We start from the raw sequence: 27,693 nt of genomic DNA on the forward strand, positions 1-27,693 counted from the left end.
CGGGTTTAAACCCTCGGAGGAGTTTGTTTGTTTGTAAATCCAAAATACGATGGAAATTGCATAAAACAAGCGAAATTTCAAATATTCTGAAAAAATCAGGGTATGCTCAGGGATTCAATGTAAACATATCCCAGAGATTTGGTGAGGACAAGCAAATTACCTTTAAAGTTATAGGTCTTTCTTTTTTAAGCCACACCTCCTACAACCTTCATTAGTCCATAACTTTGAAACCCAAAGAGATATCGCCAAGCTTTTAAAAATGATTTCCTGAAATTTTCGTGAAAATTGGAGCCAGCATCTAGGAGTACACCAAAATGTGTTTTTCAAAAACTTCAAAATGGCGGAAAATCTAGTTAGGCGCATTTGCATACCATAATTGACTTTTTTGTAGAGCATGTCCAAGAGCACCTGTGTGCCAAATTTACAAGTCAATGGGTGAAAGTGGGAAACCCATGCGGAACCCCAAGAATTTAATTTTTTTTTGCACGTCTGATTCCCACCCCAAAATGCAAGAGTTTATGAATATGATAAATGCTTCAAAAGTGGGATTAAAGGGGAGAAATAATAATAATAATTCTTCGAAACACAATAGGGCTTCGCCCGACTTTCAAGCGGCTCAGGCCCTAATAACAATTTCTTGAAATACAATAGGCTCCTCTTACAAGGAGTTTGGTTCAACTGCTCTGGCCACACTCAATTATAGTTAGGATTAGTAGGAAGCAACTGAATTGGGAGAACCTTCAGAGCAACTACAGATGTGCGCTTTCTTATACCTGTAAAATTCTTACAAATATCACACAGCACAGTAGACCATGTAGCGGTTCAAAATGATCAAAGCCACTATTGAGTTATTGACATCATCTGATAGTAAAACAAAGAAATGTTACAATGTATGCCAGGCAACTATGACATCTTTAAATAGCATTCATTATATCATTACAAAAGAAATATTACATGTGACAATGACAGCAATGTATATCCACAAATCAAAGAAATACTTAGAAATATATATGATAATAAATAATCCTAATTGTAAACCCAAGTCAAAACAGGTAGAGGGGGGAATGCGTGCTTAATAACTTCAATGGTTTTAACTTCAGGGCCAAAATGCATGTTGTGGTACAATCAAAAGAACAAGCTGTCCCTGTTTTCTCGCAAACTGTAGAGACTTGAGCAAAGGTCAATGTATCCTGTATTCTCAGTACGCAGCTGCATAGCACACAACAGGTGAGCTATCAGGCAACTTGCAGGGACATACAGAGCAAGAAACCACTCTGGAAGTGTTCCCTGAAACAGTGACAGAGTCACTGCTCCACACGGCCGTTAGACAAAGATCAAGTGCTAAACAGAAAGAAATATGATAAAGCAGTTTTGACAGCAACATTTTCCTGGAACAATATAATCAAAGGACCACATGAAGAGATGTGAAAAATCCTTCAGTATTCACAGAAAAATATCAACTGAAGTCACTCACTGGACAAGAAGCGTCCAAAGTTTATATACACATGATAAGTAAAATTGAAAATAGATTTTCTTCTCTGTACATATTACATATACAAATTCTATTCTTTCATCTCCCCCTTCCATATTTACAAAGAACTCCTCTTCTCAGTTTTTTTTGTCGATCTAGTCGAGAGAGATAACGTCCGATATGGAGCCATAAATAGCGCCTGCCGTGGCAGCTCCCACGGAGGAACGCGACAATCCCGAGATGACGTGGCTCTCCCGGTCCCTGTCCTTCTGTCTATCTTTGTTGCTTTCCCGCAGACTGCTCGAAGACACCAAACTGATTGTGCTGCCACTGTTACGGCCTCCGTTGGTGGCTGCCAGCGTGCTGCTGCCCGGGATGCCCGGTTGCTCCCGCAGCATCTGAGAGGAGCCGTAGTGCAGGAAACGGTTGAGGAGCAAGTCGTGGTCCTCCGAGGTGGATGCCGATGCAGCTGCCATCACCATGTTGTAACGCTAACAGGATAGAAAAGAGTGAGCATTAATGTAACAGCGAGACAAAAAAGAAAAAACGCACCTCAGTATGATGCTGCAAAGTGTATTTGCTTGAGTTAATATACCTGATTGTCGCCTTGGAGGAAGGAGAAGAAATTTAGATCTGGAAAAAAAAGGAAAAGGGTTGAGTCCATTTACTATAATCTGGATATAACCAACCAATAGTTAATATTTGCTTAAATGATGTCAACTAAGTCTTAAAACAAAGTTGATTGGCTTATGTACATTGAGAGAATCATTGGTTACTGGAATAATTCCTCTTGTCCATACTGAGAATGGAATGATTCTTGCCTTATAGTTTGTTCCTCTTACCAACACAATCACCAACTAGAGCCGCAGCAGTGACTATTACACACGGCTTATGGAGGAAATTAAGGTAGGATTCATTGAAAATACAACCCTACCATGTACAATAATTATTACCACGCGGCACAGTGGCTTTGAGTACTCCACTTGAAAGGGATCGGTGACCTTATCAGCACTCCATGTTAAAACTTAGCTTAGATTAATTCATTCTTCAGCAGATTAAGTTAATCAAATCAAGTGAGTGTCATCCTGGTAGTCATGTGATTTACTGCTGAGGGTTTGTCCCAGCAACAGGATTACACCTGACTATCGGGACATATCACAACAGCACATCTCAGGAACAAGCCACTGTTAGAGGACAAAAAAGATGGGAGTTTTGTGCCACAAAGACAGTTACAGTGAAAGATACACAATCGATACTCAAAGCTGACTTTGATTTATACACCACATTAGCTTCAGCTTAACTTTAAAGGAACTATTGTTTCACAACAAGTATGGACAGCACAAACAAAAACTGTGATCAATAATGAACATTGTTGTATTTTTGTTTATGGCAAGCGGTACCTGGCAGGTCACTGGTTGTGTGATAATAGTGGTGATAGTCCTGGATGAGAGGCGGAGGGGGGGGTATGTAGCTGGTCTCCACATTTGGCATGCTGGGAGCTCTGCTCACAGGTGGGGACGGGCTGTGTAAATTCAGTACTCTTGAAAAAAAAACAGTGCCACATCATTAATATACATCAGGCATGAAAACGGGTCAAAGGTGAAAAAGGTGAGAAGGATATTACCCCTCTAGGGATTTTCAACTAGTTTTGTCCCAGGGATCACCATTCTTAATGGAAAGTAATTTGCGGCCCACGTGTTTGTAACCGCCGTCGCCACGCCCCCTCTACCTATTCCGCCCCTCCGCACATATTCCACCTGTAGCACTTTTCAGTGTAAGTTCTTCGATATTTTTCACAATATTCAAGAGTAGACCGAATCTCGCGCTCCCTTCTGACACGAGCACCTGTTCGCAGTTCATTGAATCTCGCGAGCTGGACGCATTGATCTTAATGTGCCGGTAATGATGGTAAATGATGGTTGTAGCTGGTTGTCATCTACGGTCCACTACGGTTACATAAAGATGTTGTTTGTTTTTGACAGCGTTTTATCTCATAATTTCGACTTTCTATCCCCTTTCTTTAGTGCGGAAATGGGCTTCTATAGTTGTGTGAATGCATCACTCCAGCCAATCCAAAGACGCGGTTTGTAACCAATCAGGTGTAGAGACCATGGTGACTGGCTCCGCCCCCTCACTGCCAAAAAGAACAACAGCGAGCGCGTAGAAAACACCTTCGAGCACGAGCAGAGATTCTCCTCGCGAGCAACGAAGTTCACGCTCTGCGAGCGAGCAAATAAATAAATAAATATCTCGCGCGAGACAGAGATTTGCTCGCGGATGTTTGATTCACGCGCGCGCATCAACCTGATTTGCGCTCTCGAATTTTGACAGTGATTTGCCGCCATACCCCCACCCAACCCCCCCAAAAAACCCTCAATGAATCTACACGATTCACGTAGGTCACCTATTTTGGTTTCAAAACGTCGAATTTCGCCGAAAGGTGAGGGATTTTCATGCCTGATAAATACAACATAACTCAACTAAGCACCAAGATTCCAAAATGCATCTGCTTGTCTACATCTAACTTCCTCTTTATGGTTTAGAGACTTACCCTTGGCTTGAAGGTGGGGAGACGGGGGACAGTGAGGGACAGGGCCTTTTAAGAGGCGGCTCATCTTCTAGCTCCTCCTCTGAGGAGCTATCCAGTGTCAGGTCAATCACATCAATATTCCTCCTGTTGTCATGAGACGATCCCCGTTTCTGCACATGCATATCGGTCCGAGACAAATCTACACAGGAACCGTTAACTCACACTTTGCTCACAGCTCTCAATGACTTCTGCATTAGAAGAATCTGAAATGCACTCGTTGCATACCGCTGTCTACACCGTTGTACGAAGCCGACGCATCCTGCACCTCTTTCTTTGACCTCATGGGGGACCAGTTTCCATCTTCTTTGAATTGGATTTCATCACAGTCAGAACAGCTATTCAAGATTTCCATGAATAACCTGTGAAAGCAGAATACGATTTATTTACAGTTTGATAACTTTGCAACCATAATTGCTTTAGTACTCTATCATATTTAGTTTGGTAAATACAGTATTAGTGGTACGTTATGAAGCCGTCATTAAGATGCTTTTCTGTAACTACAAATGAGATGATTAAATGTGTTACAGGAAGGTTTGAGCCCTATCCAGCGTTCAAAAAGAAGGATTTACTGTCAAAAATGTAGAATAATTTATCTTCGTTTTTGGTTTTAGCAAAAACAACAACAAAAAAGCTAGTAGATTTCGGCGGGGAGGCAATTCCAGACAGTTCCTCGGCACCATTGCCAATGGAAAGACAAGTGTCGCGTTGAAGTTGATGTCACAGCAGTTTTACGCAGCTTTGGTTAGGTAATCAGCTTGGAGTCCCTACCACACTAAGGGGCTTCCCACCCGCAGAGGAAAGCCAAATAGTCAAAAGCAACTGTAGCGAAGGTGATCGGAGTACAGCAAAACAATGTGAGACAGTAATCTAGCAGGAATGTGTGACTCGTTGTCTCACCCGTCGATGATGAGGTGCTCATAGGGCGCCTTCTTGTCACAGACAGGACACATCCAGGTCGGCTTCCTCTCATTCATTTGGATGTAAAGTGTAGCGTCGAAGCACTGAAGGTGAGAACACGTCAACGCCCTGCAGGGGATTGTCAGCCTCATCTTTCCCAACTTGAACAAAAACAAAACCGACTAAATAAATGATGCTTAGTTTTATAATGACAGAATACTGGAGGTAAACATATGAAATGAAATACAGTTTTTAAACACTTACTAATAAAACCCAAAGTAATTAAAATCAGGAATACATTTTATATACAGTACCAGTCAAAAGTTTGGAAACACTTAATTCGAATGAGAGTCCCCACTTTTGACAGGTACTGTAGATGTATTGAATGACTAATGAATATACTTGACTGACAGCTTCTTCTTGTAGGTTACTAGGAAAACCTTTCAAAATAACTACAAGAACAATAACTTAAACTTCACCTTCCTTCGCACAGCAGTTCTAAAGCACCGACACGTGTGCAAATATGTGAAATATTTGAGAGTACACCAGACCACCACCCCTCACCCCCATTGAAGTTGTAAACCTAGGGGAAACACTGAACGACAATGAATATGCAGTGTAGTGAAGTATTTACAGGACACAGGAGGGAGACTCGTAGGCTGGTGGTGGCAATCTCACTCTCTGGGTCAGCTGTTAATTTCTCTTTGACTGAGAAGAAACAGAATTACACAACAAAGTGATTATGACTTTGTTTAATCCAAATGTTAATTTGTGCTTTAGGATCTCAAACTACACCCGAAATAATCCTACACATAGGCAGCATACGCCAATTCAAAGAGGAACATTAAGAAAATTGGCCCTTTTCGAGAACTGTTATGGAACTGAATACTTTTACAGAACATGGTTCATTTTTCTGGGTCCTAAATTTCATCCCGCAGACATCCAAACTTTAGTGACTACGTGGTCTAACACGAATGAACATCATTCACTAAATGAACAACATTATATAATGTTATTCTACTAAAGATGTAGAGGCAACACCTGTTATATGTTTTCACGTGCAAAATTCCCGAGGAAACTTACTCAAAGCTCTTGAGTGGTCAGGGTTCCTAATTCCTTTGGCCCGTAGTTTTTGCAACAACACGGCAGACGACTGCTGCCTTACCAGGTAGACAGCCACAGAAAAACTCTGACAAAACAACGATAAAAGGAGGGAAACAAGTTAAACCAGAGTGTCCTCGTTAATGGAAGATGACAAGTTACTCTTAACACTTTTGCTTTATTTTCTTACCCTCCCAATTTCTGAAGTCCATGACACAACAATTGTGTTGGGGACAGTGGTGGAGAGTCGGACAAGAGAAGTTATGTTTATGGGGCGACTGGGCCTTTTTGGTTCCACTCCATTTTTGGTTTGAGGAAGATATCCCTGCAGACAAAACATCCAACATCAGTGACCTTGATTCTCACTAACTGTTGAGTGAACATTTGACAAGGAAGTCCGACAAAAAATTTGTCTGGATTTACCGGGAGATTACAGGGTTTGCCGTTCACCTTCACACTGAGATTAGGGGTGAAATAATCCTCTTGAGGACAGCTCGTCTCCGATAAACAAAATCTGAAAAAAAAAATTGCAAGTGGAAGCTCAAATATTGAGGGATAAATGTCAAAAGAAATGTGATTCTAGTTGGCGTGTAGCTTATATTACAATTTCATTTGTGCCAAATGCAGCCAACTATTCACTTTAACAAGAGAAACTTCTTGGGTGTAAGAGAAGGTCCAAAGTAGGTTGGACATACCTTAACTGAACTTGAACTGCAAAGTCACATTTGGTCCCAGATATGTCCCTAAAGAATTAAAAGGTAAGTCAGATCTACCTGATGAAAGGGTTAACACAATCTAATACCTACATTCTTAACTCTGATTGCTTGCTGTGTTAGATAATACCTGCTTTGAAAACCATGTAAACAGTACATCAGAATGCTTCTTTCACAGTATTATTTCTTCTTTTCTCACATCACTTACATGGAGCTGCTGATCTGTTGAACCTGCTGTGGTGTTAAAGCAAAAGCATAACACGCTTCCTGGAACCGCTGAGTGTTGTCTGAAGCTACAAAAAAACACCAAGAAACAGAACAGTCAGAAGGAAAACCTAGAGAGAACTCCCGTGGCTGACTTTTATCAAGCCGTGGTTTGGATATCTGTGGTCACAATAGTGCATCAATATGTAGAGATAAAAGCGAGCTGTTACTATTACAAAGTGAAGTTGTGAACTGACCCAGGCTGGTCGGCTTAATGAGCTCATCCAGTACGTCGTAGAACGGCAGTCTCTGGAGCTTGACATCAGGGTGCACGGGGTGAAGGGCGGAGGGGAGGTGAGGCAAACCCAGCTCATGTTTAGGCCCAAGTAAAGAAACAGGCAGTAGAGGCGATGCAGAACCGTGACTGTCAAATCCCAGCTGGGCCAGGCCAGCAGGCAGGGTGGAGGCAGAGTGAACGCTGGGCAGAGCCAGGTCGACCGGCGAAACCATTTTGGTTGGGAAGCGCCGCCTGTAGAGCTCTTTGATCTTCATCTGCACTGCGGGACTGCAACCGGCCTTGAGTAGGTGGAGAGCTTTGGTCAAGAGTTCGTGTTTGCGCCCGTGCTTATTCCGTCCTGCATACCCCAACAACACTTGGAGCTCCGAAACTCGAAGGCTCATTACCATTTGCTGGTGAAGAAAAAAAGCGGGTTAGTGAACTGATTTTTCTCAGCAGACCATTTAAAACCTAATTCTTAAATCAAGGTTCATTCATTTTCTTTAACACTGTTTTTTGAGATATGCTTCAAGCAGGAAGATGTATAGAGTTTTTTGTCCAGTTAGTATCTCAAAAAAAGACACCCATTAAAAGCATCACTGTGTCTTATATTTAACAGACAAACACACTCTTCAGTGGTTTTGGCTGAGATGCTTCTTGGCTTGAGACCGCACATAACATACTTAATTTCCTTTTAAAAATACACGATGTGTGGATCATCATCAACAATCCAATGGCACAGGATTTTTTATTTTCAACCAAACACATCGGACAGTACAATAATCAACAATGCAAATTCTTAAAATGATCACTGCCGTCGACCAACACGTTTGTGACAGAACCAAAACATTTTGAATGCTCAGAGGTCATTTGTTTGTTGTAAATGTATGGAAGAAAATCTGTATCATCGGATTTTGAAAGAAAAAGGTGATTGAATTTCTAGCACTGAATATTTATGCATTGAAATCATGTATCTGAATGTTTTTCAACGTTAAAATATTCAACTGCAAATAATTCAACTGCAAATAATTCAACCGCAAAAAATTCAATGCAAAAAAATTCAACCGCAACATCCGGGAACCCAAGGAAGAGCAATCGATTCTAGATTCAAGATCGGGAGCGTGCGTCAAGTAAAAGGAGCGAGCGCCCCAACACAACTTCGGCTGTCGGCTAGCATGATGATCGGATTTTAGCCATGTCCGTTAACAATGGGGCTTCGTTGAGTGTTTTAACTTTATCTTTATGACTTCATGCCATCAGTGTGGTTTGTGTCTGTAAGGTTCAGTAATAGACAGCTAACATTTGTACATTAACAGACTGTATAGGACATGAACTAATCGGAAGTTAAACGAGAGCGTACAGCTGGTCAGAATACGCATTTTCTTCTAGTTTTGAATTAAGTTAATGATGCTGTGATGCTTCGACAAGCTATTAGGAGTGATTGGCGGAGTTTTGAAACCAGGAATGCGCTTGTAGAGCACATATAAGCCGCTGCAACGTAGTGGCGGGGGGGGGGCAGCGGCTTTAGCGGAGCGTGTGCAGACGCATAACCCCGACAGTACATGCAGGAATAACCGGGGTACTGATGGAGTTCTCTTGGTCTGGTAACCGTGAAGCTGGTAACCGGGTTATGAGAACTCCGACTATATCCTGGGTAAGGTGTGGGTCATCGTGGCGCAGAAGTTAGAGAAGGTGTGCTGTGAAGCACAAGGTTGGTGGTTCGAGTCCAGGCTGCCCCATGTTCCATGTTGAAGTGTCCCTGAGTAAGACACCTAACCCCTAATTGCTCCCCGGGCAAAAATGTGAAAAAGCCATGGGTTTAAAGTGTAATGTAAGTCGCTTTGGATAAAAGCTTCTGCTAAATGATCAATTATCAGAAGAATGCCGTGGCTGCTAAGCTCATGCTGGATATGATTCTGGTGCTATAGCCAAACTTAGTACAAAGGATATTGCCTGTCTGATTATCTTAAAATCATGTATATTATACGTGTACTACTGATATGTAATATCCTTCTTACAGGGTTTTTTCTGTGCTGTATTTGTGATTACAGGGTAATGTTAGTCAGGAAGATATTGTTGAGTCAGCAAGGCGATTATTAGACTTAGTAACCTCTTCTGAGAGACACCGGGGAGCCGATGACACCAATCAAGATATGAGGTTTTGTATTAAACTGCAATTCATGTACATATGGCTTACTTTTACTTATACATTCTATACATGTTGATGATTAGGCTTAATGTATATTTTCAGATCCAATCCAGCAGAGAACAGAGGCGGGGCGGGGGCGTGAAGATGGGAGTTCAGCCCTTCAGCCAGAAAGACCCTCAGTTCAAATGGAAATGACCAGGTAAAGAAAAATGTGCTATTTCAAATGCAAGTTTATGTATACATACTTTGTAATGATGTCAATTTGTAGTCAAAACTCCACCCGCTACCTACAGTAAGTAGTGACAGACATAGCATTGTGTAGCATTATCAGCTTCTTACTAATATTGCAGCCATCGAAATGTAGGTGTTCATTTTTGTGACCATTTAGTAAAAAAGACCTGTTTCACTTATGGCTAATGTGAAATTTATATAAGAAATGACCATAGGTTTCAACGGTCTAAATCAGGGGTGCCCAACCTTTTTTGAACCAAGATCTACTTTTAAAGTTACTACTAAAGTTGATAGTGTATCGAGATCTACCAAGCCATATCGAGAGCCGTAGCGTAGCCACAATTTATTGCGCACCTATATAGGACACTGTTTTCTGACACATAGATACAGTTTTAACAATCATAATACATTTATTGAAGTAAATGTGAATTTGCAAAGAATAAGCACAAGTAGGCCTAGGACTGGCCCATAACAACACGACAGACAAACAACCCAAATAATACAATGCCTAATTCTTTGAACTTTTATAAGAACTAATTAAAGTTGGAAAAGTGGCATTTCTCTACCTTTTCTGGCACTGAGAGGAGGACTATAGTCTCTCATAGTCCGGACAGTAAGAGCTGAGTGCCAGCCGTAAGCAGACTGCAAGGTGGTCATCAGTCATGGTGGATCTGTATTTTGACTTGATGATTTTCATATGTGAAAAGGCAGACTCACACAAATATGTTGATCCAAAAAGTGCAGTCAAATTCTCTGCAGTTTGTCTGAGGTTGGGGTACTTCTCTTTCTGCATTAGATTCCAGAATCGGACATTCATGTGTTGCTCTGGATTTGAGCTCAATGTCATTCTTCAGTGTGAGGATCTCATTCCCCACAGCACAGCTATCCAGGTTGAAGAGTAATGCCACTTTGGACGTTATACAATCCACATCTACATTTTCCCCAAATGGAAAACAGAGATGACAACAGGCTCAATGGATGCAAAGTCAGTGAAGCGCCTGTCAAATTCTGACAAGATGCTCTGCACTTGCTCATCATAACGTGCACTCTCAAGCTCCGCCCAGTCTTTGCCCACAGCCTGGGCTGCCAACTCTCACGCATTGGCCGTGAGACCCACGCATTTGATCGGTTTCACACGCTCTCACGCCACACCTCCGATTTCTCACGCCAAAAAAAAAAGGGAGACTACCATTGAAAAAGAGGGGCGTCAGAACACAACAGTAATGTAAGGTTCCCTTTCCTGTCCATGGACACGTTTACAACGCGCTCGGTATCGCGCTGCACGGCTACGTCCGCGCGCTCCCATCAGCGGAGCAGAAAGCGCGTCGTCGGTGTTCGTCTGATCCCCCCCGGCCGGTCTCACGCCAAGGTTTTTGTAAAAGTCGGCAGCTCTGTTTCCCTGTTTCTAAATAAATCTATTTATTTCATCTAATTGATGCTACAGTAGCGCGTTAGGCTGCGATGGTAGGCGCATTGCATTGTGGGACAATCTTTGGATCCATTTAAATCCCTATCTGTTATGTTCATGTTCTAGTGTTTAAGTTTATGTGTGTTTTTCTAGGTTCTGTTGTGTTGTGCTCAAATGTTACTGTTTAATGTTGTGGTGTGCTCAAATGTTACTGTTTAATGTTGTGTTGTGCTCAAATGTTACTGTTTAATGTGTAAGAGTGTGGGCACCATGACCCAACTTAGTATGGCTGTGGGTCAAGTTCTGTGTTCAACGGCTGAACAAAGTGTCCTGGGGTCAAAATTTCTCGCGATCGACTGGAACTCAGCCTACGATCGACTGGTAGACCGCGATCGACTGGTTGGGTACAACTGGTCAAAATCAATGCCACTTGATGTAACACTTGATGAAAGTATGCAGTAGAATGCCAAGTTTTTCTATATTCATCTATCTTTAGTCTAGCTTGTATGTTTATATGCATTAATATACATATTACATTAAAGAAGTTATTTTGTAGATCCAAATATACATTCATGTTTGCTCAAGTGAAATGGAGAAAACTATGGGTTACTTCTAGTGCTTTAAAGTTATAACCTGTTAATCATAATCTGTAAGAATTGAGATAAACCTTTCTTTCACCCGTAAGCACAAACACAGTCAAAACTGAGTTTTCAAAGGTCACCCTGAAGGGCGTACACCTAACCTGTTTTCCAACATTTTCGTATAGACAGAAGGCCAAATATCCAACTCCAATGCACTTTTCTGATGACCAAATAGCCTTTCAGATCCGATTGGACTGGGAACATTCTGAGTTGGGGACACAGCCCTAATAACAGCACCACAACTTGTATTCATAGAAAAAACAATTGCATGGATTTTGATGTTGTCATTTGATCTAATCAAGCTATCCCTTTTCAGAGTGTTATGGTTAAATACACTTGTATAATTTTTTTCTCACAGTTATGTGATGCCCTCAAAGCATAAAGCATCAGGTAGGCCAACACAAGTTTGTTTGTGTTGCTCATTCGTATAAAAAGTACATGTGCAGCAGCTAACTGCACATTATGCAATGAAGACTGTTGATTTGATTCATTCATATTAATTACAGATGGTTCTCAGCAGGAAACCGATGGATTGCCTACTCCAGGTAGGGAATGTGTCCTTACCCCAAGTGAAGGAGTTCAAGTACCTCGGGGTCTTGTTCACGAGTGAGGGGAAGATGGAGTGTGAGTTTGGCCGGAGAATCGGAGCAGCGGGGGCGGTATTGCACTCGCTTTACCGCACCGTTGTGACGAAAAGAGAGCTGAGCCGGAAGGCAAAGCTCTCGATCTACCGGTCAATCTTCGTTCCTACCCTCACCTATGGTCATGAAGGATGGGTCATGACCGAAAGAACTAGGTCACGGGTACAAGCGGCCGAAATGGGTTTCCTCAGGAGAGTGGCTGGCGTCTCCCTTAGGGATAGGGTGAGAAGCTCAGCCATTCGTGAGGAGCTCGGAGTAGAGCCGCTGCTCCTTTGCGTCGAAAGGAGCCAGTTGAGGTGGTTTGGGCATCTGGTGAGGATGCCCCCTGGGCGCCTCCCTAGGGAGGTGTTTCAGGCACGGCCAGCTGGGAAGAGGCCCCGGGGAAGACCCAGGACTAGGTGGAGAGATTATATCTCTGCACTGGCCTGGGAACGCCTTGGGATCCCCCAGTCAGAGCTGGTAGATGTGGCCCGGGAAAGGGAAGTTTGGGGTCCCCTGCTGGAGCTGTTGCCCCCGCGACCCGACCCCGGATAAGCGGTTGAAGATGGATGGATGGATGGATGGTTCCCAAATAAAACTTTAACAAAATTCTCTTAACTCATCTCAAGTACATTTGTTATTAAGACTGTCTATGTTGATTTCAAGGGAAAACATTTATTAGGAGTCTTACTGCAAGACAAAAACAAAACTACAAAGTGTTAAATTGTAATAACTGTATTTGAAAAATAGACAGTTGGCTTCTTCAGTTTATACTCTAGTCACACAAAAAGTCTAGTTACTTTGACTTAAATTAAATATATATTATGTATCCAACACACTGTTGAAAGTTTCCAATCTAATTTCCATCTGTAATGTTTTCCACAGCTGGCTGGGGAAGCCGAAAACTCTGTGTTGTGCCTCCAGAAGATAGTGGCTTTTCAGGCAGGGTCTTGAAGGCTATAGGTCGTTGTAAAAGTCTGTTCATAGCCTCAATTCAAGAAGAACTTAACACAAATCCTCTACCACTCAATGATGAAGCATTCAGGAGCATGCCAAAAGCCATTTGTCAGAAGTGTGGAGCAGCAGTTCCCCTTCCACTCCTGACAGAATACATCAAGTCTTGTGATGTAATTGATGTTGACGATAACCTGACTAATGTCGATAGCGGTGAGCCTGAAGAGAGAAAATGTCAAAATTATTTGTTTAAGATTTTGTTAGCATATTACATATCATTCATGAATGAATTAAGAAACCTTTTCTTTCAAAATATCATTGTTCTTTCTTGTAACTTCCATTTCTCAGCAGCAGACATGCAAGAGTGTCCTGTCTGTGCAGAAATGTTTACCACTGATTGTATTGAGGTACACGCTTCAGCCTGCGGGGAAAGGTATCCATTTAGCTGCAAGAAAAATACTGAATTTGTCAACTGTATAGAACGTACTATAAGGAAGAAATAGTGTTAACGCTCAGAACAGAATAACTTTGCTTAAGGGCTAACATACTCTTAATTCATTTGCATTTTGTCAAAAACATTATTTGAAAAGAATTACCATATCAATTTATGGTTTGTATCAATATGAATTAAAGACTGGGGTCCTGGAACTGAGTAGGTCCGTCGAGCAATGCATCCTAAATGGAGCATACGGGAGATGACACCAGTGGTGTCAACACGGTGCATGGAAGCTCTGACACGGTTATACTGCACCCGTAGTCCTCTGGCTTGCAGAAGTGCTTTCACCATTCGGTATCCAGAATGAGGCTGTCTGGATTTAATCTCCCTCACACACTGGTCTAACTCTTCATCTGTCATGGTGCTGTATAGTGCCTTTATTGAGAGATTATACTCAGCCATGCGCCGGTACACAGTGCTTCTGGAAATCCCCATGAGTTTAGCGATACAGGGGACCAACAGATTAAGTTCAAGAAGGTTGCATAGGTAGTCTGGGGATATGGCCATTCGTTGTCGTCCAGCTGGTTCTTCCTCAAACTGCACAACGGCAATATGTTGCTTACCTTTTTCTTTTTCTATGTTTATAAGACTGTGCAACTGAGTAAGTGCATCTAAAATTGCTGGACAGACAGCTACCTGAGAGGATACAGAATTTAAAAACACAAATTCTTGTGTGCAAGTGAACTCTAAGAAGTCCAGATCTAGAGGCATGCGTCCCAAAATATTTTCCAATCAAGAGCGAAGTCTTTCTAACAGGTGATTAAGCAGCAGTTCCTAGGAAAGAGAAAAAAATGTTATGTCATGTAAACTACCAATAGATAAACAAAATCATTACTGTAAGACCAGTCTATAATCTATAGTAATGATTACTAACTTACATACTTCTACAGCTGAAATCTGCATTCATTTAAGTCAAACTGAAGGCTGTTCTGTTCATAATTCCATCAACTGAAAGTAACTTTAAGGTTACCACGATGCATGCTGAGTGACTAGTTAACACATTACTCGTTAAACCGAAACCTCATTCATTTGTGCTTATTTAAAACTGCTTTCTGTAAAGTCAAACTAGTATCATAACTTCTACTCAACTGTCTTTACTTTTAAGAACTTTATTAAAATTCAGTGACAGATCACAATCTCTGCTTCACAACTGTAAGGTCGTATGGGACAATAAACCGTTGTCACACTATAATGTGTATATGTCTGATATGTTTGTGTTTTTGGTGGAGTTTTTATGATACTATATAATGTATGACATCGTACTGAGAGCTTGAAAAAACAACAACCGAACGGCATCTCGTTTAACTTCCGCTTAGTTCATGTCCTATACAGTCAGTTAATGTACAAATGTCAGCTGTCTATTACTGAATCTTACAGGCACAAACCCCACTGATGGCATATAATAGAGTTACAACACACCGAAGCCCCATCACCGTTGGACATGCAATGGTCGTGCATGTAAACAGCATATCCTGCCCCCCCCACTACGCTGCAGTGGCTCATATGTGCTCTACAAGAGCGTTTCTGGTTTCAAAACTCCGCCAATCACTCCTAATAGCTTGTCGAAGCATCACAGCATCATTAACTTAATTCAAAACTAGAAGAAAATGCGTATTCTGACCAGCTGTACGCTCTCGTTTAACTTCCGCTTAGTTCATGTCCTATACAGTCTGTTAATGAACAAATGTTAGCTGTCTATTACTGAATCTTACAGACACAAACCACACTGATGGCATAAAGTCATGAAGTTAAAACACTCACCAAAGCCCCATTGTTAACGGACATGGCTAAAATCCGATCATCATGCTAGCCGACAGCCGAAGTTGTGTTGGGGCGCTCGATCCTTTTGCTTGACGCACGCTCCCGATCTTGAATCTAGAATCGATTGCTCTTCCTTGGGTTCCCGGATGTTGCGGTTGATTTTTTTTGCATTTCATTTTTTGCGGTTGAATTATTTGCAGTTGAATATTTTAACGTTGAAAAACATTCAGATACATGATTTCAATTCATAAATATTCAGTGCTAGAAATTCAATTACCTTTTTCTTTCAAAATCCGATGACACAGATTTACTTCCATATAAATGTACCTATGTTCAACCAGTGTAATGTGCTGTGAATAACAGTGACTAGCCTCTATATCAGGTTCTGTATACTAGGAAATGTGACGCAATAATATGTATTTGATAAAAGAGATGAACTTTCAGACTGTATGGACGAAGAACAGCTCATATGAGGCAACAGATCAGTGTCAACAGCGCCGAGATTTGTCGAAGAAGGAAGCAGATCAAAACAAAAACGTGTCACAGTGAGCGTTTTAGGACAAGTATTAATCAATAGCCAACAGTAACGTAACGTTAGACGGTACACTTCACTCGGTACAATTCACTCCATCTCATGTATTAGAGTAATCGAAAATAAAGGGTTACATAACCACCAACCACTGTGGATAGCAGCTGTATTTCATGATCCATAGTCACATCATACCAGAACTAACGTTAACGCTAATGAATGCTAAACGGCTCTTGTCTTCCAGGGAATAGACAGAGCCCGATTTTAAAAACAGACTTTGTGTTCCACTTGGGGAACTGCTGATAATGTCATTTGGCTAACACTACAGAGTCGGCAGGATGAAAAGGTTGACACTAATGTGTATTTTTAAAATATATTTCTAAAAGCGGTATATGGCCTTATCTGCAGGTGAGTCCCACAGCAGAGGCAGCCAAACGGAACGTCGGCAACAACAACAAAGCTAATGCTAACGCAGCTAACAGTTTGCCGGCCCCACTGCTCTGTTGTTTTGGTCTTATATGCTTTGTTAACGAAATTCGGGTCCCTACTATCCAGTTACAATGGTGCTACGATTTAAAATCCAATTCTCACGATATAAACGTCTATTTGTCAAGCTAATGAAGGGACTCGCTTTACCTTCAGTTCCACACTGTCCGCCATCTTGTTACATTTGGTACGCATGCGCAATAGCAATCCTCAAGGGAGAGCGCAAATTCACATTTGTGTCACTTCTTCACTAGAAACAGAAGGGGGCGCTGCAGCCACACGTACAACTGTGGGGCATTAATGGAATAAGGCTGCCCAGTTTCACAGAAAAATGTTGTCGTGCGGGCAAAACAAGGACCAGCCTGGAAACTTAAATCAAAATAGTATGACAGTTGATTTGCTACAAGATTATTCTGTCCTGCAATTTAACGTGCACGGACCTATTTCAGGCAGTTTAACAACAACATGAAAAAAGGCGCTTAATACAAAGTGCGCTTGTATTATATAGTCTTTAAGAGCATTTTTGATTGGTTATTAAGATGGAGGCGGCTCCTGCTTAGAACCCTCGGAGAGCCCCACTGGAGCACAGGAACGTCCATCCCTCTGGGCTCTCTGATCATCACGCCTCCCGTTGTTCAGGAGTTCTTCATATCAGGATGTTTGCCAGATGTGTGCAAGATGATTTGAATATGAGCGATTGCCGCAGCTCTAGGTATGGACATGTTATTCTTAAAATGGGGAACTGCATTTGACCCAGATAGTGCTGCATCTTTCTGCAACATGTTCGTGTGCTGGTGTTGTGACTTGAAATACGTGTTGTTCGTGCAATCCGGCCTTTAAGCAGCCTTCACCCATTTTTACTATGCATTTACAGTTCAAGTGTAATTTCATTCTAGCGTAAGCGTGCATGCTTATATTTTAATACTCAACAAATCCACCTTTTCACACCTACTTGGGGTGAACTACTCATCAAGGAGGAATTCTACAGCAGAAGCGCAAGCAACATTGGCTTCTGGAGACGGGCGTTTAATATCAAATTCAAGCAGTGGACATTGCTCGTACGGAGGAAGCGGGCCTTTCTCCTTGGAGAGGGCGGTGGTGATTAACCGGGATGTCATAGTACGGAGGCAGGGGATGCAACTACAGCCGCAGGTAACTACGATCCCTATGAATACGATGATTGAGACGGCAATAGACATAACTAAAGATTTCCATTTTCCAAACATATTTTCCATGCAATTTACAGAGGGGTTATCGATTCCGGAGGCCTCATGCATCAAGAGCCTTTGTAATTGATCCATCGGGAGCGGTATTATTTGGAATAACCATCCAACACATATCCCCGAACATGGCGCACACCCCACTTTTTTCAGTAGCATATCCAATGCCATTCTATTCTGGACCGCCATAAAAGAAGTTGGAGCCAACTTCTCCGAGAGACCTTCAATAACGTTGCGGGTGATATTGGCCATATGCAGGACATTGTAAAGAATGTAATTGATGCGGTTGACATTTTTACTCGCAGTTATGGGGAAGATGGCGGAGATCAGTGGGATGTTTTCGAACCCTGAGGCAATTTGGTCTACCAATTTAAACCGGTCTGGGACATCGCGAGGGATACCAATTGCATCTATGTAAGTGGGTCCGTCTGTTAGATCAAATGAGCTGGTGACACTTCTTTTACGCAGAATATGTCTTCTCCTACGCCTGGTGAGAGTGTCAGATAGCGAACTAGTAGTGGCCAACCGGTTGCCCATGAGGGTGAGACGGGCTGCCGATCGCACCATGGCACACACCCCTATTGTCTTACTGTGATCTATACTCACAACCGAGCGAAGGCCTCGACAGTAGTAGTACAAACCGCCTCGGGCCCAAGGGCCAAACGTTGCTCCGGGCTCAGTAGTATTGCACCAACCTGTGGAAATATTTCCAACATTTACACTGGGGTGAGTGGCAGTAAAATTAAAACATCGGTGCGCGTGTTGATCCGTCACTGGGGTCCGTCTCAGTCCCCCCTGCTCCTCCACCGCCGATGTGAGCCCTCCCTCCTTGGCTCTGATGTCCACGTTACCCTAGTGATCACACACATAACGTTCTCAACTGGTGTGTTTCAAAAGTCTTTGCCCATCAATGTCTCTTCTTCTTTCTTCGTCCCTGGTACAACTTCTCTGATGCTTTGTTCTCCAAAGGTTCTGCTTCCTTGACGTATCAATTTCATTACAACGTCCAAAGGAGTAAAAGTTTTCTCTAATTCTGTCCATCTTCAGACTCGCTAAATGAGTCCTGCTTTCTTTGCTCGTCAGACTCCTGTCGTCTTTCGTTCAGATCATCCAAGCATTTTGTAATGTTCATTGATGGGGCTGTAGTCATTGGTTCTTCTTCTTCATGTGTCCATACAATATTTCCTCAACATCGATTTGAGTGTTTGGTGCCAGCGTTCTAATGCTCCCTGACTTTCAGGGTGGTAGGCACTGGAAACCTTGTACGTGATGGACAGTGTTTCCAGTCCTTGGACAAACATGTTAGCCATGAAATTAGTACCCTGGTCTGTCTGAATGACTTTAGGCAGACCGAAAACCACAAAGAATCTATTTAGTGCCAATACTACTACCGTTGACGTGATCTTCCGAAGAGGAATAGCCTCTGGATATCGGGTAGCAGCACACATTATTGTCAGTAAGTATTGGTTGCCTGACCTAGTTTTAGGTAACAGGCCAACACAGTCGACAATCACTCCTTCAAAGGGTTCACCCATAACAGGAAACGGGCAGAGTGGGGCCTGCGGAATGACCTGGTTCGGCTTTCCGGCCATCTGGCAGGTATGACTTGTCCTGCAGTGACGAACCACATCCTTCTTCAATCCTGGCCAAAAGAAAATTTGCAACACACAGTTATAGGTTTTGTGACTCTTAGGTGCCTAGACCATGGGATGTCATGAGCGAGGGACAAAATGTGGGTTCTGAACGGTGTCGGCACCACAATCTGCAATACAGATCTCCCTGTGTCTTCAGCTTTGTGTGAGGACCATTTACGAAGCAAAAGCCCATCCTCACAAAGGTAAGCAACAGCCTGTGCCTTAGCTTGCTCCTGCGTCACAGCAGAACTATAACATTTTCTAAGTGTAGGATCTGTCTTTTGTGCCTGAATCAGGTTCACACGTGTAACAGGTAACATGCACTCCTCAATGGGAGATGCATGACTCAGATCCTGCGGTTTTATTGATGCTGGTGAGTCAAATATTGTGTCATTTAAACCAATCAGATCGCCCAGCTGACGTGACTGTGCACGCGTCACCACACATGCTGGGTACACAGAACTAAGCTCAACAGAGTTAGCAAGCTTTTCGGTAGCGTCTAAAACTTCCAATACTGGACTCACCAGCCCTCCACCAATGTCGTTTCCCATTACCAAGGCGATCCCTTTTACGGGGAGAGAAGGTAGTACAGCGACTTTGAAACGTCCGCTTACCAATCTCAATGCCTTGTAACAAAACGTTGTAGCCACAAGCCGAACTGTCAGACCAAGGCAACACATTCGACAGAATAATGGACTGCGAAGCCCCTGTATCTCGTGGTATACGAATAGGAACCTGTGGCTCTGAATTATTAGTTAACGACACAGACCCTGCAGATATGAAAGGATCGTAACAAGAATCAGCAGATTGACGTGACACAGGCAACAATTTCACAGAAGTGCCGGGGAAAGTGTGAACTAGCCCCACGGGTTTGGTAGAAGCCTGCCTATGTTGCAGCTTCAAACAATCCGCCATTAAGTGTCCTTTTCTATGGCAGTAAAAACATTCACGCTCCTCCCTGGAACGAGGCGGAGAACGGGGAGGAGTGCGTCTCACCGGTGCAGGAGACGCGGAGGCAGCACCCTTGATCCGGGAATGTGGTCTGTGCAGAGGACAAGGGTGAAGACGCTTGCCCAGCGTGAGCCACTGCAACTTTCCCATCGATCTCCAGCTGCCTCATCCTGTACAGTTCCATTTCCCTAAAGTTATAGTTATTCTCGGCTTGCCTAGCCTGCCCCTCCATCTGGAGACATGCAATCCTCACCTTCACACGAGCATCCAAACTGGATCTCTGGCTGGACAAAGGATCACAGCGGGGAAGAGTGACTGGGGTTCTCACACCATCCTTTTCCTCTGCCTGACTTGCCGTGGGAGAGCCAAAGACACTGGCAGCCTGCTCACCTGGCACATTTCCTCGGATAGGAGAACCTGCCGCCACAACTGGAGGTAAGACACTTCGTACAGCAAGCGCTTCCCAGAGTCGCAACTCATGCTTAACCTAGTGCTTAGGCACAGCCAGTGAAAAATGCTTAATTATCACCCCCAGGTCTACCTTGCGACACTGCTCTAGCAGCTCAACGGACGGCTGCGCAAGGAACAACTGCGCCAGCGTCGTAGCCATCCCAGCACATGGCCACTAATCAACTACAACAACTAACAGGTCCAGACCCCACAGACGGTTGAGCTAGTGCAGGGGTATTCAACTAAAATGTTAAGAGGTCCAGTTAGAGAAATTTTCTTGAAGCAAAGGTCCAGAAGATCATAATGTCTAACTATTTAGTGTGATATATATTTAAGTAGCCTGGTAGTTGTATAAACATCTGCATAAAAGCAATAACTTTCAAATCAAAGGAATTCGGTACGATTAAAACACTTTTTAACAATATTTATTATCATGTAACATAGAACTGGACTTATGTGTGACTGCAGATATGTGTAATGCTCTCTCATGAACTAAATAAAAGTAGGGCTGCATTTTTAAAATAAAATAAATACAAAATGAAAATGGTGCATGTAATAATAAATAATAATAATAATCAAATAAAGTGCTTAACTTCAGAAAAATTAAGTAAAGGGAGGAAAAGCTTAAATGTCCCCGTTTCAGTCTCAAACGATTTTACAGATAATAAATCTTAACACATCTTAACAATTTAACAGTTTTAGAGCATTAGTCTTGCATCCCACTTCCCCACTTTGTTGGTCAGTGGGAGAATTGAGCTCTAGCTTGTGCTGCCAGGACTTTAAACCTGGGCTTGAATGGAGTCAGGGCCATCCGCATGCACATGTGGAGGTGCTCATTGGTGAGCCTCAAACGATATTTATTTTTGATGATATTCATCGTGGAGAAAGCTGCCTCGCAGTTGTAGGTGGAGCCAAACATGGTCAAGATGTATATGGCAACTTTCCTCAGACCTGGAAAAGCTGTCTCAGGGACCGTTTGGAGCCAGAAAGTGGAAGGGTCAGTTCGATTTACCCATTTAAAGTGCTGTGTGACTTCCTCTGAGAACCCCCTGACATCCGTGATGATAAATGGGTTCTGAATGAACATGGTGAGCTGCTGTCCAAAGCTGAAGCTGTCAAAACAGTTGCTGAAGTTTACGATCAGCTTATCAATGAAGTCAACCAAAGAAGACACATCTCTCTGTCCCTGTACCTGTTCCCGCACTGCTGGGAAGTGTGCACAGTCTCCCTGCAGGTCTTCCTTGAACAACTCAAGTTTCTTTTGAAAGGAGCGGACAGCGGTCATCAGTTCACAAATTGAATTGTCCTTGCCCTGTAGCCTCAAATTCAGTTCATTCAGATGTGCAGTGATATCAACCAAAAAGGCCACATTATCCATCTGTTTCTCATTTCCTAAAAAGAGAGAAAACTGCGTTGCCTTCTGATGTCTTAGCTCTGCCAAAAAAGATGCTACTTCCCTCCTGATGGACCAAAAGCGCGCTAAGACCTTCCCTTTGCTGTAATACTATTAGCCATAGTAGTATTTGTAATAACATTAGTAGTAGTTGTAGTATTAATAGCAGTAGAAATACTAGTAGTATGGTAGTAGAAGTATCAGTTGTAGTACTAGAAGTACGAGTAATATTCGTAGTGGGAGACAGAATGTTTGTTATTCAAACTAAGAAGTTTTTAATTAATGACCTCATCACAAACATTACAGTAAAAATTCCCTCCATGGGGCTTTTATTTTGAAATTATTGGATTGGGTGGGGTGGGGGGGTGTAGATAGATGGAGGGTGACAGGGTGAGGAAGGGAAGGGTGGTGAGGAAGAGATAGAGGGAGAGAGAGAGAGAGGAGGAGAAATAGACAGACAGACTGACTGAGAGTGATAAACAGTGAGAAGAGGTCAGGGTGGAGGGGGGAGGGGGGGGCGAGTGTCTTTATCATATTGGTCTGTTGACAGAAAGCATAGCTGTGTCATGTGACTCCACTAATCAGGTCATAAGAGCAGCTGTGAGTCACAGACAGAGATCCTGCAGCGTGTTTACGAGTAACCACGGCAACGGCGCACCTATTGGATTGGGTGGGGTGGGGGGTGTAGATAGAGGGAGGGAGGGTGAGAGGGTGAGGAATGGAGGGGTGGTGAGGAAGAGATAGAGGGAGAGAGAGAGGAGGAGAAATAGACAGACAGACTGACTGAGAGTGATTAACAGTGAGAAGAGGTCAGGGTGGAGGGGGGAGGGGGGGCGAGTGTCTTTATCATATTGGTCTGTTGACAGAAAGCATAGCTGCGTCATGTGACTCCACTAATCAGGTCATAGGAGCAGCTGTGAGTCACAGACAGAGATACTGCAGCGTGTTTACGAGTAACCACGGCAACGGCGCACCTATTGGATTGGGTGGGGTGGGGGGTGTAGATAGAGGGAGGGAGGGTGAGAGGGTGAGGAATGGAGGGGTGGTGAGGAAGAGATAGAGGGAGAGAGAGAGGAGGAGAAATAGACAGACAGACTGACTGAGAGTGATTAACAGTGAGAAGAAGTCAGGGTGGAGGGGGGAGGGGGGGCGAGTGTCTTTATCATATTGGTCTGTTGACAGAAAGCATAGCTGCGTCATGTGACTCCACTAATCAGGTCATAGGAGCAGCTGTGAGTCACAGACAGATCCTGCAGCGTGTGAGTGCTCGTAACCACGACAACGGCGCACCTGTGATCATTAACGAGCTGCTAAGGCAGAGACATGGCAGCAAGTTACACAGAATCCACACCTCAAACAAATGAGAACCAGCGCAAAACTATAACAGCTATCTAAAAAATACGGCGTTTGTATGAGACCCAAGACTCTACCGAACGCGTGGATGTGTTTTTATGTCTGTCCGGTAATAAATACGGCTCCTATGGCCGTTTACAAAACGTGTACCTTGTGGATTTTTGTGAGAAATATGTCGGCAGATTTGTATTGGAGCCTATGGGGCTTTTGCCAGAGGTTGTGTCACTCAAACACTCCTTGCGCCAAAACTAAAAAACTCTGGGATTCCATGAACACATTAATCCAATCAGCACAACCATACCCTCATTAATCTGAAGAAATGAAGCCTCTAGAGTGTATACTTTGGCTGCAAGGACAGAAGTTCCGAATTTTTTTAACCAGATTCCTGCGATGCCCCACACTCTAGCCTCGAGCTCTCCACTCTAGCAGACGCAATACACACTCATGTAGAAGTCAGAAACGGAGCGAAGAACTAGTGAAACATAATCAGTGATTATGAAAAAAGTACAATAGATATCAAGAAGCAGTTTTTTTCATAAAATAGTTGAGACTTGTGTGAACATTTGAGAGTTGAAATGGTGTCTGTAGCTGAAAGATTTGCAAAGCTGAAAAATCTGAAAGTTGAAGAAGTTTAGGAGGATTTGAAAGCAAACTCCATTTGAAAACCATGTTAAAATATTAATGATTATTGATTTATATAAATTCAAGCATAAGAGGTAGAAAGCTGAAAAGTCATAGCCCTCAAGCCAGAAAGGAGCTGAACATTTTAATATTTGAACGGTTTTAATAGCTGAAAGTGTGAAGGAGTTGAAAGGTGCCGCGGAAGAAATAGAAGAAGAAGATGAAGTTGAAGAATAAAGATTCGAAGAACAATACTTGGAATGCATCTCAATGCATTCCAACTAACTAGAAAATGCATTTCCTGCTGAAAATGCGTTGGAATGCAAAAAGCTGAAAGCTGCACTGAATATTTAAAAATAGCTGAAAATACAGAAAGTTGAAGGGAATTTGAATACATTTGCTGAATATTTAAAAATAGCTGAAAATACAGAAAGTTGAAGGGAATTTGAGTACATTTGCTGAAAAGATTAGAAAAGCTGAAATGAATTTGAAATTGCTGAAAATACAGAAATGGGAGAAGCTGAAAGGAATTTCAATAGATTTGCTGAAAAAGCAGAAATGAAAACAGCTGAAATAAATTTGAAATATTGCAAAAAAATACAGAAATGAAAATTAAAAAATTGCTGTTGATAGAGGCATAAGAATAGCTGAAATTATTTTAAAGAACTGCTGAAAATACAGGAAGTGGGGAAGCTGAATTTCAATAGATTTTCTAAAAACAGAAGTTGCAGGAGCTTAAATTTGTTTAAAATTGTTTGTAGTAATAATAGTAGTAGTATTAGTTATAATTGTGGTATTAGTAGTACTAGCAGTATAAGCAGTAATAGTAGGTTTAGTATCAATAGCAGTAGAAACAGCTGGAATACTATTAGCCATAGTAGTATTTGTAATAACATTAGTAGTAGTTGTAGTATCAATAGCAGTAGAAATACTAGTAGTATGGTAGTAGAAGTATCAGTTGTAGTACTAGAAGTACGAGTAATATTCGTAGTGGGAGACAGAATGTTTGTTATTCACACTTAAAAGTTTTTAATTAATAGGCCTCATCACAGACATTACAGTAAAAATTCCCTCCATGGGGCTTTTATTTTGAAATTATTGGATTGGGTGGGGTGGGGGGGTGTAGATAGAGGGAGGGAGGGTGAGAGGGTGAGGAAGGGAATGGTGGTGAGGAAGAGATAGAGAGGGAGAGAGGAGGAGAAATAGACAGACATACTGACTGACTGAGTGATAAACAGTGAGAAGAGGTCAGGGTGGAGGGGGGAGGGGGGGCGAGTGTCTTTATCATATTGGTCTGTTGACAGAAAGCATAGCTGCGTCATGTGACTCCACTAATCAGCTCATAGGAGCAGCTTTGAGTCACAGACAGATCCTGCAGCGTGTGAGCGAGTAACCACGACAACGGCGCACCTATTGGATTGGGTGGGGTGGGGGGGTGTAGATAGAGGGAGGGAGGGTGAGAGGGTGAGGAAGGGAGTGGTGGTGAGGAAGAGAGAGAGGGAGAGAGAGAGGAGGAGAATTAGACAGACTGACTGACTGAGTGATTAACAGTGAGAAGAGGTCAGGGTGGAGGGGGGAGGGGGGGCGAGTGTCTTTATCATATTGGTCTGTTGACAGAAAGCATAGCTGCGTCATGTGACTCCACTAATCAGCTCATAGGAGCAGCTTTGAGTCACAGACAGATCCTGCAGCGTGTGAGCGAGTAACCACGACAACGGCGCACCTATTGGATTGGGTGGGGTGGGGGGGTGTAGATAGAGGGAGGGAGGGTGAGAGGGTGAGGAATGGAGGGGTGGTGAGGAAGAGATAGAGGGAGAGAGAGAGGAGGAGAAATAGACAGACAGACTGACTGAGAGTGATTAACAGTGAGAAGAGGTCAGGGTGGAGGGGGGAGGGGGGGCGAGTGTCTTTATCATATTGGTCTGTTGACAGAAAGCATAGCTGCGTCATGTGACTCCACTAATCAGGTCATAGGAGCAGCTGTGAGCCACAGACAGATCCTGCAGCGTGTGAGCGAGTAACCACGACAACGACGCACCTGTGCGGCTGCAAAAGAGCAGACACAGGACCACAGGACAGCGAGTTACACAGAATCCACACCTCAAACAAATGAGAACCAGCGCAAAACTATAACAGCTATCTAAAAAATACGGCGTTTGTATGAGACCCGAGACTCTACCGAACGCGTGGATGTGTTTTTATGTCTGTCCGGTAATAAATACGGCTCCTATGGCCGTTTACAAAACGTGTACCTTGTGGATTTTTGTGAGAAATATGTCGGCAGATTTGTATTGGAGCCTATGGGGCTTTTGGCAGAGGTTGTGTCACTCAAACACTCCTTGCGCCAAAACTAAAAAACTCTGGGATTCCATGAACACATTAATCCAATCAGCACAACCATACCCTCATTAATCTGAAGAAATGAAGCCTCTAGAGTGTATACTTTGGCTGCAAGGACAGAAGTTCCATACTTTTTTAACCAGATTTCTGCGCTGCTTCACCCTCTAGCCCGTGAGGTCCCCCTCTAGCAGACGCAATACACACTCATGTAAAAGTCAGAAACGGAGCGAAGAACTAGTGAAACATAATCAGTGATTATGAAAAAAGTACAATAGATATCAAGAAGCAGTTTTTTTCATAAAATAGTTAAGACTTGTGTCAACATTTAAAAGTTTAAATGGTGTCTGTAGCTGAAAGATTTGCAAAGCTGAAAAATCTGAAAGTTGAAGAAGTTTAGGAGGATTTGAAAGCAAACTCCATTTGAAAACCATGTTAAAATATTAATGATTATTGATTTATATAAATTCAAGCTTAAGAGGTAGAAAGCTGAAAAGTCATAGCCCTCAAGCCAGAAAGGAGCTGAACATTTTAATATTTGAAGGATTTTAATAGCTGAAAGTGTGAAGGAGTTGAAAGGGGGCGCGGAAGAAATAGAATAATAAGTCGGAAATAAAGATTAGAAGAACAATACTTGGAATGCATCTCAATGCATTCCAACAATAAAGATTCAAAGAATAATACTTGGAATGCTTAATGCATTCCAACAATTAAAAGGAAACTATCAATAGTCACATGATCATTTGACTTCAGACGGATAGGACCCATCCCGAAGGTGTCACTCAGCGATAACCAGGACATTCTGATGTACCATTCCAAAATTAAAGCCGAGCCACTCAGCAGCTGGCAAACTCTGCACAGGTGGACTCCAATCACCTCCATCACCTTGGGATCCGGGAAGCACCTGCAAGACAAGGTGGAGGGGCAGAACAACACAACAAAAAGCTCTGCAGGCATGTAACACTTGGTTATGTTTTGTTCTTGTTTTGTGTCTCTCAGTTGTTTTGTTCTGTTCAGTTAGATTACGTTGTAGTTTTTCTGTGTCTTGAACAAATCGTGATTTGTCCCCCAGAAGTTAATTTATACACTTTGTATTTGTTTTTGTTTTGGAGTGCGTGGGGCTGCAGCAGCGTGGCTACCTGGATGGTGGTGGGGCTGGTTGGACTGAGCCTCTCACTTTCTCCTCCCATTTTTCTCAGTTGCATG

The 27,693-nt window shown here is 42.8% G+C and overlaps 1 protein-coding gene across 4 annotated transcripts; it reads right to left on the bottom strand.

Moving 5' to 3' along the window:
- Positions 1-893: 893 nt before the first annotated feature.
- Positions 894-16,723, bottom strand: LOC120812699 (E3 SUMO-protein ligase PIAS1-like). Of its 4 annotated transcripts, none has more exons than XM_040168871.2 (14): positions 16,679-16,723; positions 7,234-7,666; positions 6,981-7,065; positions 6,755-6,802; positions 6,483-6,573; positions 6,250-6,384; positions 6,042-6,147; positions 5,593-5,666; positions 4,959-5,119; positions 4,287-4,420; positions 4,023-4,200; positions 2,872-3,011; positions 2,067-2,104; positions 894-1,962 (listed from the first exon to the last, which is right to left on the bottom strand). In XM_040168871.2, the coding sequence occupies exons 1-14, from the start codon at positions 16,721-16,723 to the stop codon at positions 1,627-1,629; spliced, it is 2,004 nt and encodes a 667-aa protein (XP_040024805.2). In that variant the 3' UTR covers positions 894-1,626. The 4 variants fall into 4 exon arrangements, with proteins under 4 accessions (XP_040024805.2, XP_077953502.1, XP_040024806.1 ...); XM_078097376.1 differs by having other exon boundaries at positions 4,959-5,062; positions 6,510-6,573; positions 16,679-16,717; XM_040168872.2 differs by having other exon boundaries at positions 6,510-6,573; positions 16,679-16,717.
- Between the last annotated feature and the right edge of the window lie 10,970 nt (positions 16,724-27,693).

This window comes from Gasterosteus aculeatus, chromosome Y, assembly GCF_964276395.1.
Source record: "Gasterosteus aculeatus chromosome Y, fGasAcu3.hap1.1, whole genome shotgun sequence".
Lineage (NCBI taxonomy): Eukaryota > Metazoa > Chordata > Actinopteri > Perciformes > Gasterosteidae > Gasterosteus > Gasterosteus aculeatus.